Raw genomic sequence first — 12860 nt, forward strand, 5'->3', positions numbered from 1 at the left:
TGTGTGTGTGTGTGTGTGTGTGTGTGTGTGTGTGTGATTCTGGGTTATTGTGAATATACGTGTCCCCAGAGTGGATTCGTTTTCACTGCTTTGTGGTGGGGTTAATAACAGTTTGAATTTGGCATCTATTTTCATCTCAAGGATGTGGAAGTCACAGCAACACTGATCATAAACCCAGGCATCACACACCTGTGTGGGTTACATCTGTGGTGTCAGTTTCTGCATCACAGAAAAATGCACTTTTATGATCTTATCTTCTCTCACTCTGTATATATTGTTTTTTAAAGAAATGATTTCCACTTGTGTGTATTGTTTAAATGTAATAGTTTAAATGCTTTTTTTGTTTCAATCGCTTATTGTGTGCCACTGTTGTCAGCATCTGTGTTTTTAAATCTGCTATGTAAAATAATCGTCATGACAACTAAACTGAAACTTTTCTGTGCTGTGCAGTCACTTGTGTTCATGTCCTTACAAACGTTTGTGTCCTGTGTGACCTTATTCTGGTAAACGCTAGATGACGCTGTTGTACCAAAACTGTCGTTCTTTTTGCTGCCAGGAGTTTGCGACACAGCAAATTTGTACCAGTATGTATGCTCATTAAATCCAGGATTGTTTTTCTAATTTTGTCAAATCATAGAAAACATTATGAAAATGATATCTTTATGTTTGTCGGTGTCTCTTTTTTCATTCACAATTTACTTGCTCTCTGTAAAGATTAAGCCTCTTAGTGCAGCTACATGCACTGGTTAAATCTTCACAAAACTTGTTTTCTATGAAAACATAAACCTTTGTTTTCGACAACTAGTAGGAAGCATTGATGGGAGGTCTGGTCCAACCTGTAGATGAAGGTGCTACTGTTGAACCAGCAGGAAGCAGCGCGAAACCTGCAGCCGCTCATGTGTGAAGATGTGCAGATACACCACTTTAGAGACGGTCCTGTGTAGGAAGCTCAGGAAACGACAGCTTCCTTTAGATCTATTGTCTTGTCATCAGACACGGACACCCATCAAGTCATAAATTTCGGACAATTCATTTCCGAGACAGTCAAGAGCTCTTATCTTGGATAAATATTTGCTTCCCAGGGCTTCAACCCAGGAAGAGACAACAACTCCAGTAATACCTCCCTGGGAATTTCCACAGTTAAACCCTGTGTTGGTGCAGGTTCACTGTCACATTCCACATAGAAAATGTTATGTCTTTATTTTGTTTTGTTTCTTGTGACGCCGTTAAAGCTGTGTGTTCTGATCATGTTTTTCACGCCCTCCCAGGTATCCATATTCCCATGATGAAACTTGCCTGCACACTGTAGCCCCGAGGGCTGCGTGACTTCAACAGGGCGCTACTGCCTAAACTAATAATTTAAAGAGAGCATCACAGTAAACAGCTTGCAAATAAAAGTATGTGGGGGGAACCCCGGTCTCTAAAAACCACGAGTAGTTAGAGTTACGCTCAGGTGGCATCTTGCTGTTTTCAGCAACACACTGCTTCTGTTCATCTAAGATTTTTGGCTTGTGGATTTGTTTCCCTCTCCTTATATGCTTTCAGTATGAGGGCCGGTCACACCTGGGAGTAATACTCAGTCTGGTCCTTGCTGGGATATTTTTTGTGGCTTGCTGCTGAAAGAGTGGGCTGGTTCTCTGTCTTGGAGCGCAGGGAAGAAGAAGAAGTTCGCACTAGTTTTGCCTCCAATCCAGTGGAGGTTTCAATAGCAGCGGCGCGGCAGGGGAGGGACGCACTGCCAGCACTCGGGATACCCACTCATACACACTCGCGCACACTCTCACACACACTCCTGCCCACCAGAGACCAGTTCAATCCACAAGAAAACTGCAAGCACGCACCAGAGTCGTCTAATCCGATTGATAGACACCAACAATAGAAGTGAAAACTAAAGGAGGGGATACTGGACACTGCAGAGGACAGCGCGTGTTTTTATTTTTTTTTATTTTTACATCAATCGATTTAGTTTTAAAGCACTTTTGTAAGAGTTTTTTTCTTTTAAAGAAAAACAGACACCATTCTGCAGATAACGTCGTCGATTCATATTGCGAGAGGTAAGACTGTCTCTTGTAAAGATTATGCATTTATTTTTCGCTTGATTTCTCTGCAGTGTAGCGGTTTGTCCGATTCTTCGAGCAATTATATGAGAAAAAACTTCTTTATTTTCTTAAACTTTTCTGTAGCTTTATTTATTTATTTATTTATTTTGTAATATGCATGCAAGCTCCGCATGAATTCAGAGTCGGACTCTCTGAGTAAAGTAGCTGGTGCCTTTGAAACGGTTTGCGGTTTACAACTCCAGGAAGTTAAAAGTTTCAAACGCATTTCATTCAAGCCACAACTCGCATGCTTTTTTAATTCTAGTTTATTTTGTTTTGGGCTTTATATCACACGGGGCAGATGAGCTGATGAACTTTACGAAAATCCTCTTGTTTTGTGCCTCGCGACAGTTCCCATGCTCCCAGGGGTGACACAGCACCCAACACAGGCGATTTTTCTATACATGCTGTATTTCTAGCTACCTGTGCACCAATTGTGGTGTTTTCACTCTGTTCGCTTTTAGTTGTAAAATGTAAAAGTTTTATATAAGGACTACAGTTTTGATAAATGTTAGTTTCACCGTGTCACTACTGGGTTCCTTTTACGCACCTGTAAGAGCCCAGACAGGCTTTAGTGAAGCGCGTAATGAAGAACTGCTTTTTAATATAAGTGAAAAATTGGATTTATTTGACTTGTCACCGTCTGCATTGTTTCAATTAGAATTATTCCAGGCAGATTAATGATAATTTAGCTGGTGTTGGGAGTTGTTTTCCTCATTCGGTCCATGTGAGAGGCTCTCAGTCGGTGTTTAATGAGAGACATACCCGGAGTGGGGATTTGAATAACTGTATTTAGCAGCAGGGTGAAGCCACACTGCCTCCCTTCTACTTTCTCAGGAGAATGAATCATGAACAAAAAAGTCTTAAAATGGGAAGGTCTGCGTCGCATACCGTAACTAAACCATGATTTGCATATGAAAACTCTCTGGCTGAAAGAATTCCGCCAGTGTTGCTATAGCCGTTTTGCGTCCAGAGAAGTGACAGGCTTCAGTGGTGTATATACAGTCGCCTCTCCGCTGCCTTTTGTCACATATCCAGAGTCAGTGGTGGAAGATTAAGGGCGCAAAGTTTTTATTTCCTTGTTAAATTATTCATCATATCCACACACCATGCGCTTCTCCTCGTCTCCCCCCGCCCGGGCACGCTCATTGCAAAGCTCCTCATTATGCTCCCTCAGATGGACACAAGAAGAGGCAGAGCCTGCTCGCACTAGCTGCTGAACAGGCTTTCTGTGCTCCCCTTCTCTGCCTCCTCAACCAAGCACAACATACCGGATCATGATTGACTCATTTCCCACGACGGGGCCAGGCCCGTGCATGCGTACACCGGATGATGGGCAGTGGGTGGATGACTTTCCCATGGGGGGGCATTTTCTCTTGTAATCTTTAATCACCCTTGCAGCCACAATGCCAGCACATCAGTCAGAGACACCGCCACTCCCCCACCCTCAATTCTATTTGAGTTGTTTTTACACAGAAAGCGCCCCCGCGACCCCCTCATAGAGAATTTCCAGGATGCAGAGCTAAAGGCAGGGATCAGAGATGAAATATAAAGGAGCGAAGAGGAAAGGGGAGGGTAAGAAGGAAAGGAAACTGGGCTCTGGTTTCCATGATGCTATTGTGCCAGCCTTAGTGGTTCTGATGATGTGGATAGCTCAGAAACTCAAACTGCGAGCGATGTTGTGGATGGCGAGGAGTCAGGTCCTGAGTGATGATTTAGACTTACACACAGAGTGGAGCAGAGGAATGCAATGGTTTGGACCCGCATATGTGTGCACGTATGGACACACACACACACCAGATTAAAATCTCCACTGTTGGATCAGAGCGTTTACCACAGTCTCTACCAATTTATTAATAAGCTGTTTAGCTGTCCAAGAGCACCAGACCTGATTTGGTTTGGCCTGCCTATAGAACAGGTCCAGGTCCTGTGTGGTTCCCTCTTTGGCTCCTGCATATACTTTACTTACTCTAATCTCCACATTGGCCCTGAAGTGACAGCCATGATGGAGCTCGCTACCGAGGACCCGCCATAAATCTAGACTTCCTTTAAGAAAACACACCGAGGCTTCAGGTCCTGCGAGCTCATGCCAGGCGTCTTGTTGGGTGGAATCCGAAATGTCTCTTTATTTGTGTTGAAATTAAACTGTCTTTTATTCCCTCCCGTTCTGTTAATGAGCTCCATGTGGCAGCAGGCAGGAGGCTTATCCATCTTGACAAGGGGCTGGAGGGAAGGAGAGAAACAAAGTGAAGTGAGAGAGTGTAGGTGGTGGTGGGGGGTGTTTTGCGCACACACACGTGAGCATATACGTGCACGCACGCAGGACAAGGCTGGGGGTTGCATGGATATAGCCTGCCTTGTGATCAGAAAAAGCCCCATACGTGAAAATCACGTGCTTATAATCACCATGTTCTTGCTGAAAATACGCTCCTCTCACACATGCACACAGAGTCGATCAGGTGGATGAAAGTTGTGGCCAAATGGTTGCATGTAATTGATATTTTTCTCACTTTAATCTTCAGTGGATCGTAAACGATTTTGATTCTGCTACGGATTGATGTCGCTGAAATGATTGCATCCATCTGGGAGATTTAAATACAAAGTGTGAACATTTTTGTTTTGGCTGTGCACATGATTTGCTTGTAATGACCCCAAATTAGAGCTGGGTCAAAGTTGTTAAAGTAGAAACTCAATTGATAGGATGCAATTCTACAGATTACACAGGAAGGGAAAGGAGGTGGGGGTCCTTTCTTGTTTTATTTGTTTAAGACTGATACTCTAGATGTGTCAAAGACAGCCATGGGAAAGAAAATTGGGACTATTTTCACCCATTGTAAACTCCTGCATTTGTCCTTTAATCCAGTTACACAGTTCTCTAAATTCCACAGCTTGCCAATTAGAAAATACACAATGTTTTCTACAGAAAATACTTGGCAAATACCAATGAAAGTGAAACAAAAACCTATAAATATATAAATAAAGAGATGAAAGGCAAAAGCAAAACAAAGTTGACACGACTGTGGGTTACTTTGCCTTAAAATTATCCATTCCCTAAATTGGGATCATACATTCTTCCCCATTCTAATTAAACATTAGACTTTATTTGTTCCAGATGCAGCTTTTTTTAATGTGTTATTTTCGTAAGGGAACTCTGTGGCATGAGAATGGTGCAGGCCTGCATGTAAAAGCACATCCAGCGCCAGCTGTGTGACCATGTTGACTCTGCGCTGGTCCATGCAACCACAGTGACCCAACACAACTGCTCTGATATTTAGATGTCATCTCCCTGCAATATACAGTATGTGGTGTCACATGTGAAGAGCACGAGGAAGGCACGCATCAAATGTTTAAGGCAGCGGTGATTAAAAACCTCAGTGTGTGACTGCGGCGGACAAAGCCGGGTGAGGGGACGAGGCCCTCGTTGTGTCTGTGGAGTGTTTTGGGATCTTTGAAAGAAAGGCAGCTCTGAGAAATGCTGTGCATGCTACTGAGAGACTCTGCGCGTACTACCTCAGCGCTGTCTTAAGTATTATTAGACATGTCTTTGTTCCAACTGACGTGTTTCTGAAGTGGAATGAGACAGGCCGAGGCGATAAGGATCTCAAGTCTCTGTGTGAGTCAAACCTCAAAGTACCACTTAGGCGGCTTTCCTTTTGCTCTCTGAAGTCTGGCGGTGTGACGGGAGGCTGAGCTCAGACAACAGCAGAGACACTGACAGGAGCTGTCATGGGCTTTTTTCCCTGCTTGTGTTTTTAAAGGACTATAATGTAGAAATGAAGCCCTGTGTGTAGTGTGGATATTCGTCCATGCCCGAGTCCTCTGGTTTTACTTATCTGCCTCTGCTGAGGGAGGCGGTGAAGGAGGAGAAAGCATAAAGACGAACCGAGAGGAGGGGATGTGTGTGTACAAGTGTGAAAGAGATTATTTGATGAAAAAAAAAAACTGTGATCAAGGGAAGGAGACAGACAAAGGAGGGCGAGCAGAGAAAGGGAGAGGGGTCATTAAAAGGACACCATCTCACTTGCAGTAAATGGCAGTAAAGTATCTGGCTAATCTGCCATCATTACACTGATTAAATCACCGGGGATTTGGCATTCCCATCAGCTGCAATCAATGGGCAGAAATCAATAGACAGGGGATACGTGAGAGCCTCTCAGCCACATTGGCTGCAGCTCCAACTGTGGATTGCATCTCCAAACATTTTTATATTAGTGTCAATAAAACTTAAACTACATGGATTTGGGGATTTTTATATTAAGCTTTTTATGAAACGGCGTGGGTCCCCGGAGTGCCAAGCAATATCTTTTCCTTCACACATTCCTGTTTAAATCTAATCCCCCTTCCTCTCTGTGGCCTTGGGCACTCATTCAGGGGCTCTTCGTCTCTGATTCGTTCCCAGATGGTGATCAGGATTTTAAGTTAAATGTTAATTAAGGCTGAAACTAGGAGGAAAACATGGATAAGAAGCACATTTTAGCATAAAATATATTACATTGCGGACAAAAGCAGAAGCTCACTAAAACACTGTATGCATGTCACAGCTCACACTCATTAACATCAGCAGTTTTGAACCAATGTCAAAATAAAAGGAGAGATAAAACAAGGTTATTTAGAAATTCCATTAGAAAAACAGAAATCTTAGACATACTTTAGCTAATATGAGCCTTTAATATTTCCTGACAGTGTGCATTAACGCACGAGGTACTCAGTGTGGTATACAGTTTCTTGCTGAGAAGAGAGATTGATATTAATTTTATGCGCGTGAGCTAAACATCAAGTTTCAGCCTTTTCTGTAGTCAAGTAGCATAGCTTAGCATAATGAGACTGGAAACAATGAAAGCAGCCAGCTCAGCTCAATGAGGAACACAGTGGCTCAGTAGTTAGCACCGTTGCCTCACAGCAGGTGGTTTCGAGTTTGTATGTTCTCCTCTGTAGCTTGTGCATGGTACTTTAATGCTGCCAGTGTTAGCGGTGGCCCAGGGTACTTTCAGATCGAATAAATGTGAAATAAAAATGCTTAAACTTTTTCTTTTATCAAAGTTTTTTTTAATTTTTCTGTAAACTAATAATTAGAAATTTTAGGAAGAACGGTTGATTAGTTTAGCTTAGTAAAGAAAGAAAAGAATAAAAATAACCCGGCTAAAAAAATCGTTTGTGCAGGTTTTTTGTCTTTACTGTGACACATATGGAATTTCTTGTGCCAATCCAAGTCTGTATGCTAATATTAACTCAATAATCGAGGGACATAGCCACTATGACATCACACATTGGTTATGGACTCTGTATTTTGAAGTGTCAGCTGTAGCATTTTGATCTCGCCACTGTATCGGTGTGTTTTTTTGTGCCAGAAGTTTCCTTATATGGAGAAAAGGGTGGAATGCTAACATTAGCAAGCTTGGTTACCGAGCAAGCAATTTTACTCGCCTTTTTTACTCACCAAAGCTGAAGCATGAACTTTTAATCATCTGACTCACACAGCAAGCCATAATATTAGATAAAATGCTCCAAAAGGCACCACCACCACATACACAGTGAAGCGATCCGGTCTATTGATATCAAATGGCAGAGACAGGACTAACAGACAATGATTGGCTCCAGCTGTCTGTTTCGGGACACCTGTGAGTCAATGCAACTGACAAGGTTGTCCGTGTTGTGGTTATATATGTATAGGTGTGTCTATATGTAGGCATATAGACTGAAACATGGATGATGAAAGTAAACGTTATGTGAAGATGAAGGAAATTTAAACTAATGGGCAAATTCACCTGTAGCATATCAGCTTTTTGCTAACATTGAATTTGTCTTGTGGTATAAGGTCATTCACAGACTCACCTTGAGTTGAAAAGGTTTCTTATTTGTAAGGAGTCAGGCAAAGCAATGATTAACTTATTATACTCAAGAAAAGGCTAATAAAGTGCTACTTAAAGACATCTTTGTGTCATGTGGTTTTCACATCCTCATTTAAGAACCATAGAAGAAGAAGAGTGAATTCTTTGCTCAGACGATCAGGAGCATCTGCGAAAAATCACAAAACACTGAATGAAACTGAAGTCAATTTTCTGTGTCTTTCAGGATGAGGCAGTGTAAAGGTTGGAGCGTGGTGGTGCTGCTAGTACTGTTGGGGCTGGGATCTGTGGCCCAGAAACTGCCTACGAGAGATGAAGGTCTTTTTCAGATGCAGATCAGAGACAAGTCGCTATTCCACGACTCGTCAGTCATACCGGACGGAGCTGAGATCAGTGGCTATCTTTTCAGAGACACACCCAAAAGGTAAGAGCTCTGTGAGACAAACAATATCAGGGTGGTGGTTAAAAAAATGAGCCAGTTAAACCGTGTGCTGGTGACTGCTTCAATCATTGAAGGAAACATTAAACCTGGTGATGTCTACTTACTGTAAATAGATAGGAAACATCAGATGTTACCCTGTAATAGGATCTATTATGTTGATGCAAAAACTAAATAATAGATGAGAAAGTCTTTCTCCACTCAAGGCAAAACACTATATGCCACCACGTGCTTCACCTATTATAGTCTGCTCACGCCTTTACTCCACATATTATTTAGGATAATGTCAAACTATGATGAACACTGGTGCTTATATCTGGCCTATTATTTTCACAGGTACTACTTTGTGGTGGAAGAAGACAACACACCCCTGTCTGTGACCGTGACACCTTGTGATGCTCCTCTGGAGTGGAAACTCACTCTGCAGGAGCTGCCAGAAGATGCCAGCGGAGGAGGATCAGGTATAACTGACATAAGGCAGCAGTGGAAGAGGTTAATTACATGTTATCTGGAAATATGACTATCCCCACACACAATTAACCTACGCAGTGATGTTAGGCTTTGTGTTTTCGTGGGTTTTAATTAAGTCACAGATGTAGTGTCTAGTCTGACCACTTATGAGGTCTGACTCAGCCCAGTTTGATGTCTATAATTTCAGTGGTTTTCTAGTCACCCTAAAGAATCAAAGACATTACATCCCTTTACTTAGGTCGCCTCGGTCTTCTTAAGATAAATCCCGCTACACTCAGTCTGTTTGTCTTCCTTTTTCCCTTCATTTTTTCTGTTTTTCTGCTTCACATTAAAACCTTTTCCCATCTGGAAGGTGTCCTTTCAGCAGAGGAGATCTTGCCAGATGACTAAAGCAGTGGTTTAGAGCACTGATGTGTGATGTGAGCATATATTTGAATGTCCAGACATGAGCACCTGCATGTGTGTCTTTGTTCCTGTCAGATCAAATGGGTAGTTACACTGTTGTGGACACTGACCGCGCTTCAAGAGAAGAGAATTCATCCTGAGCTGGAAGAATAATGACAAATTTGGACTCATGCAGTGGCAGTGACTTCACGAAAACTGGTGCAGAAACAGAGCAGCTAGTGAAATCTTTCCTGTCTTTGCAGCCTTTTCCTGCTAGAAATCTCTATTGGGAGTTGATCTTTGAGCTTAATTTTTAGTACACCGCTGAGCACACTCTCTCTGGTTGACAAACATAATATTATGGTTTCTTGCTCAAGCTGGAGTAAGAGCTTAGACTGTCCCTCTCACATAGAAGCTACAAGGCGCCTCTTTGTAGCAAAACTTCCCTAGAAAGGCTGAGTGAATGCTGGCCTGAGATCTTTGGGGATGTTTGGAGTGAAAACATGGCTTCCATGGGTGTGGGATAATGATCCATGAGGCTTAGTCATGATCTTGCAGCGTTAAACAGTTTTCAGTTTGGGTGGAAATTTTCTTTCATCAAAGCCAAAGAAGAAAAGAAAATATTGCAAGGGTTGTCTAATTTGGTGACTAAAGCAAACAGCTCATGTTGTGTGTGTTTGGTTTTTATCTTCCAGGAGAGCCTGAACCTCTGGACCAACAGAAACAGCAGGTGACAGTAGATGAAGGGACGGAGCTCTTCACCTACAAGGGCAATGATGTGGAGTCCTATGTGGCCACAAGCACGCCTTCTGGTCTCTACCAGCTTGAACTGCTGTCCACTGAGAAAGACAGCAACTTCAAGGTGTACGCAACCACGACTCCGGAGTCTGACCAGCCCTACCCAGAGCTGCCCTACGACCCCCGCGTGGATGTCACTGCACTTGGCCGTACCACCGTCACACTGGCCTGGAAACCGACACCTACCGGCTTGCTGATGGGCCAGCCTGTGCAGTACTGCGTAGTGATCAACAAGGAGCACAATTTCAAAAGCATGTGTGCTGCCGAGGCTAAAATCAGCACTGACGATGCATTCATGCTGGCTCCGAAGCCCGGCAGAGACTTTAGCCCGTTCGACTTTGTGCACTTTGGCTTTGACAATGGTTTCGGCAAAGACCGGGGCCTCACAAGTAACAAGATCTCACGGGCATACGCAGCCAAGCCCAGGGTATCAGACATCCAGAAGGTGTGCATTGGCAATAAAAACATATTCACGGTGTCAGACCTAAAACCAGACACACAGTACTACTTTGATGTATTTGCAGTAAATGCTGCTACCAACACCAGCACAGCATATGTGGGAACCTTTGCCCGCACTAAAGAGGAGGCTCGTCAGAAGACAGTTGAGCTGAAGGACGGCAAAGTATCAGAGGTTTTCATCAAAAGGAAGGGCAGCAAGTTCCTGCGCTTCGCTCCCGTGTCTTCCCACCAGAGGGTCACTCTTTTTGTACACACATGTCTGGATGCTGTGCAGGTGCAGGTGAGGCGAGATGGCAAGCTGCTGCTCTCCCAGAATGTGGAGGGGATACGGCAGTTCCAGCTACGGGGAAAGCCAAAAGCCAAATACCTGATCCGTTTCCGTGGCAGCAGAAAAGGAGCCTCCACTTTGAAGGTGCTTGCCAGCACCCGACCCAGCAGCAAACAGCCTTTCCCTTCACTTCCGGAGGATACACGCATCAAGGCCTTTGACAAGCTGCGCACCTGCTCCTCCGTCACTGTGGCCTGGCTGGGCACGCAGGACCGCAACAAATACTGCATTTACCGCAAGGAAGTGGCTGACAATTACGGCGAGGAGCAGCGGCGCCGGGAACAAAATCAATGTGCTGGACCAGAGACCCGCAGGAAGTCAGAAAAGGTCCTGTGCAAGTACTTCCACAGCCCGAACCTGCAGAAAGCTGTGACCACAGAAACCATCACAGGTCTGGAGCCAGGAAAGACCTACCTGCTGGACGTTTACGTGGTGGGACACAGTGGCCACTCAGTAAAATACCAGAACAAACTGGTGAAAACAAGGAAATACTGCTAAAAGACTCTGCAAAGAATAAATCTATTATAAATATATATATTAAATAAGTTTATTTAACTCTAAGTGATATTCTACTAAGGAGTGTATACAGACTGACTACTCACACAGCTGATGGGCCCGTGGCAGGGACTGAACTGTTTGTAGAGAGAGATTTCAACCTGTATATTTATGTTTACATTTCATTGTGGCACGTCTGGGTGGCCCATAGCGTGAGGTGCTTTGTTACCAGGCTTGTCATCTTGACATCATGCTGCCACTGGGAGGGCAGAACTTCAAAGAAGATCCCCCTTTTTCATTTTCTCTGTTCCTTTGTTGCTGCATGACTTTCGCTTTTGTCTGTCATATTTGTTGCATCCTTCGGTTTCAGTGTGTCAAGGAGATACAGTAGCTGCCCGCTTTGTATAGATCTGTCACCGCATATTCATGACGCATTTTAGGAGGAATTTAAATTATTTTATACTTTTCATCTCTCTTTTTAATTGTCTGTTTTATTGATGACAATAGTAACTGTTACAAGAAAATTCCAGTTTTATGAGGAAGTTGTTGTAGCTCAGACATTCCCGTGTGTATCTCAGCCAGTGTTTGCTCTAGAGCCCATCTTGTAAATGTGTTCTGTGCTGGAGATCTGTGTTATTATCACTGTATCGCTGTGTATGTGTGTGCGTGTGTATGTGTGTGCGTGTGTGTGTGTCACATGTACAGAGCTGTCCTGCCAATATTCATGTACATAAAGACTAAATATAGAACATGTAATCCCCGTGTCACCCTGGGTGTCATGTTCTTTTGCCAAGCAGTTAACATCCCTATCATGGCTCTCAGAGAAAGAGCTGAACAGCATATTGTGATTATAGACTCAGACATCTAAATCAGGGCTGCATAAGCACAACCTAATACTAAGAGGGATTTTGACATCAAAACATGACCCTCTAAAAGATTTGCAACAGCAAAAGAACAACAACAGATAAGATATATGCTGTAAATAAGCATATATCTTAAAAAATAAAAACACCCCTTGATATCATCACAAGTGGCTAAATGAGGAAATGAGCGTATATCCTAATAGATTTAGTTTCAAGTGTATTTCTTGATTTTTTCTGGAGAACAAGTTATTGTCTTGATGATCTGCAAAGAGCCTGATCTGATTTTTTTTACCGGTGGGAGTATGAACCATCTGTATCACGTGGTCCCCGTGTAATCTGTAATTTTATAAAAAGAGTATAAATTAAAAATCGTCATACAGTGTTGTTGTTCTGTACACTAGTGCCACTGTAAATTTAAGAAAATGGAGAGCATGTAGCTTGCTTTGCTGATGGAAGATGAACCAACCATGAAAGGGAAGTGATAAATTTATGTATAAAATGATGTAAAAAAAAAAAAAAAAAAAAAGCTGTAATAGGTTGAGCATCGGATGGGTGATTTAAAAATCCAAATTTGTACTGCAGTAGTTCTGCTCACATTACCATACATATGACATATAATAGATATGATATATCTGGTGTTTCATCTTATGTTCTTTTTTAATGAGAACAGAATATCTA

General features: G+C 42.9%; 1 protein-coding gene across 1 annotated transcript; it reads left to right on the forward strand.

The window, feature by feature from the left end:
- The first annotated feature begins 1503 nt into the window (after positions 1-1503).
- On the forward strand, positions 1504-12563 carry ndnf (neuron-derived neurotrophic factor). The gene is made up of 4 exons (XM_085449298.1): positions 1504-2054; positions 8172-8369; positions 8721-8845; positions 9935-12563. Exons 2-4 carry the CDS (start codon positions 8173-8175, stop codon positions 11320-11322), a joined length of 1710 nt encoding a protein of 569 aa, XP_085305424.1. The 5' UTR covers positions 1504-2054; position 8172; the 3' UTR covers positions 11323-12563.
- The last annotated feature ends 297 nt before the right edge of the window (positions 12564-12860 follow it).

This window comes from Copadichromis virginalis, linkage group LG23, assembly GCF_057382275.1.
Source record: "Copadichromis virginalis isolate Kocher_CV1m ecotype Utaka linkage group LG23, C_Virginalis_male_GT1.1, whole genome shotgun sequence".
NCBI classification, from domain to species: domain Eukaryota; kingdom Metazoa; phylum Chordata; class Actinopteri; order Cichliformes; family Cichlidae; genus Copadichromis; species Copadichromis virginalis.

Coding starts and splice junctions, on each gene's coding strand:
- ndnf (XM_085449298.1), top strand. CDS start 8,173: ATGAGGCAGTGTAAAGGTTGGAGCGTGGTGGTGCTGCTAGTACTGTTG. Junction 8,370..8,720: donor TTCAGAGACACACCCAAAAG/GTAAGAGCTCTG, acceptor TTATTTTCACAG/GTACTACTTTGTGGTGGAAG. Junction 8,846..9,934: donor TGCCAGCGGAGGAGGATCAG/GTATAACTGACA, acceptor TTTATCTTCCAG/GAGAGCCTGAACCTCTGGAC.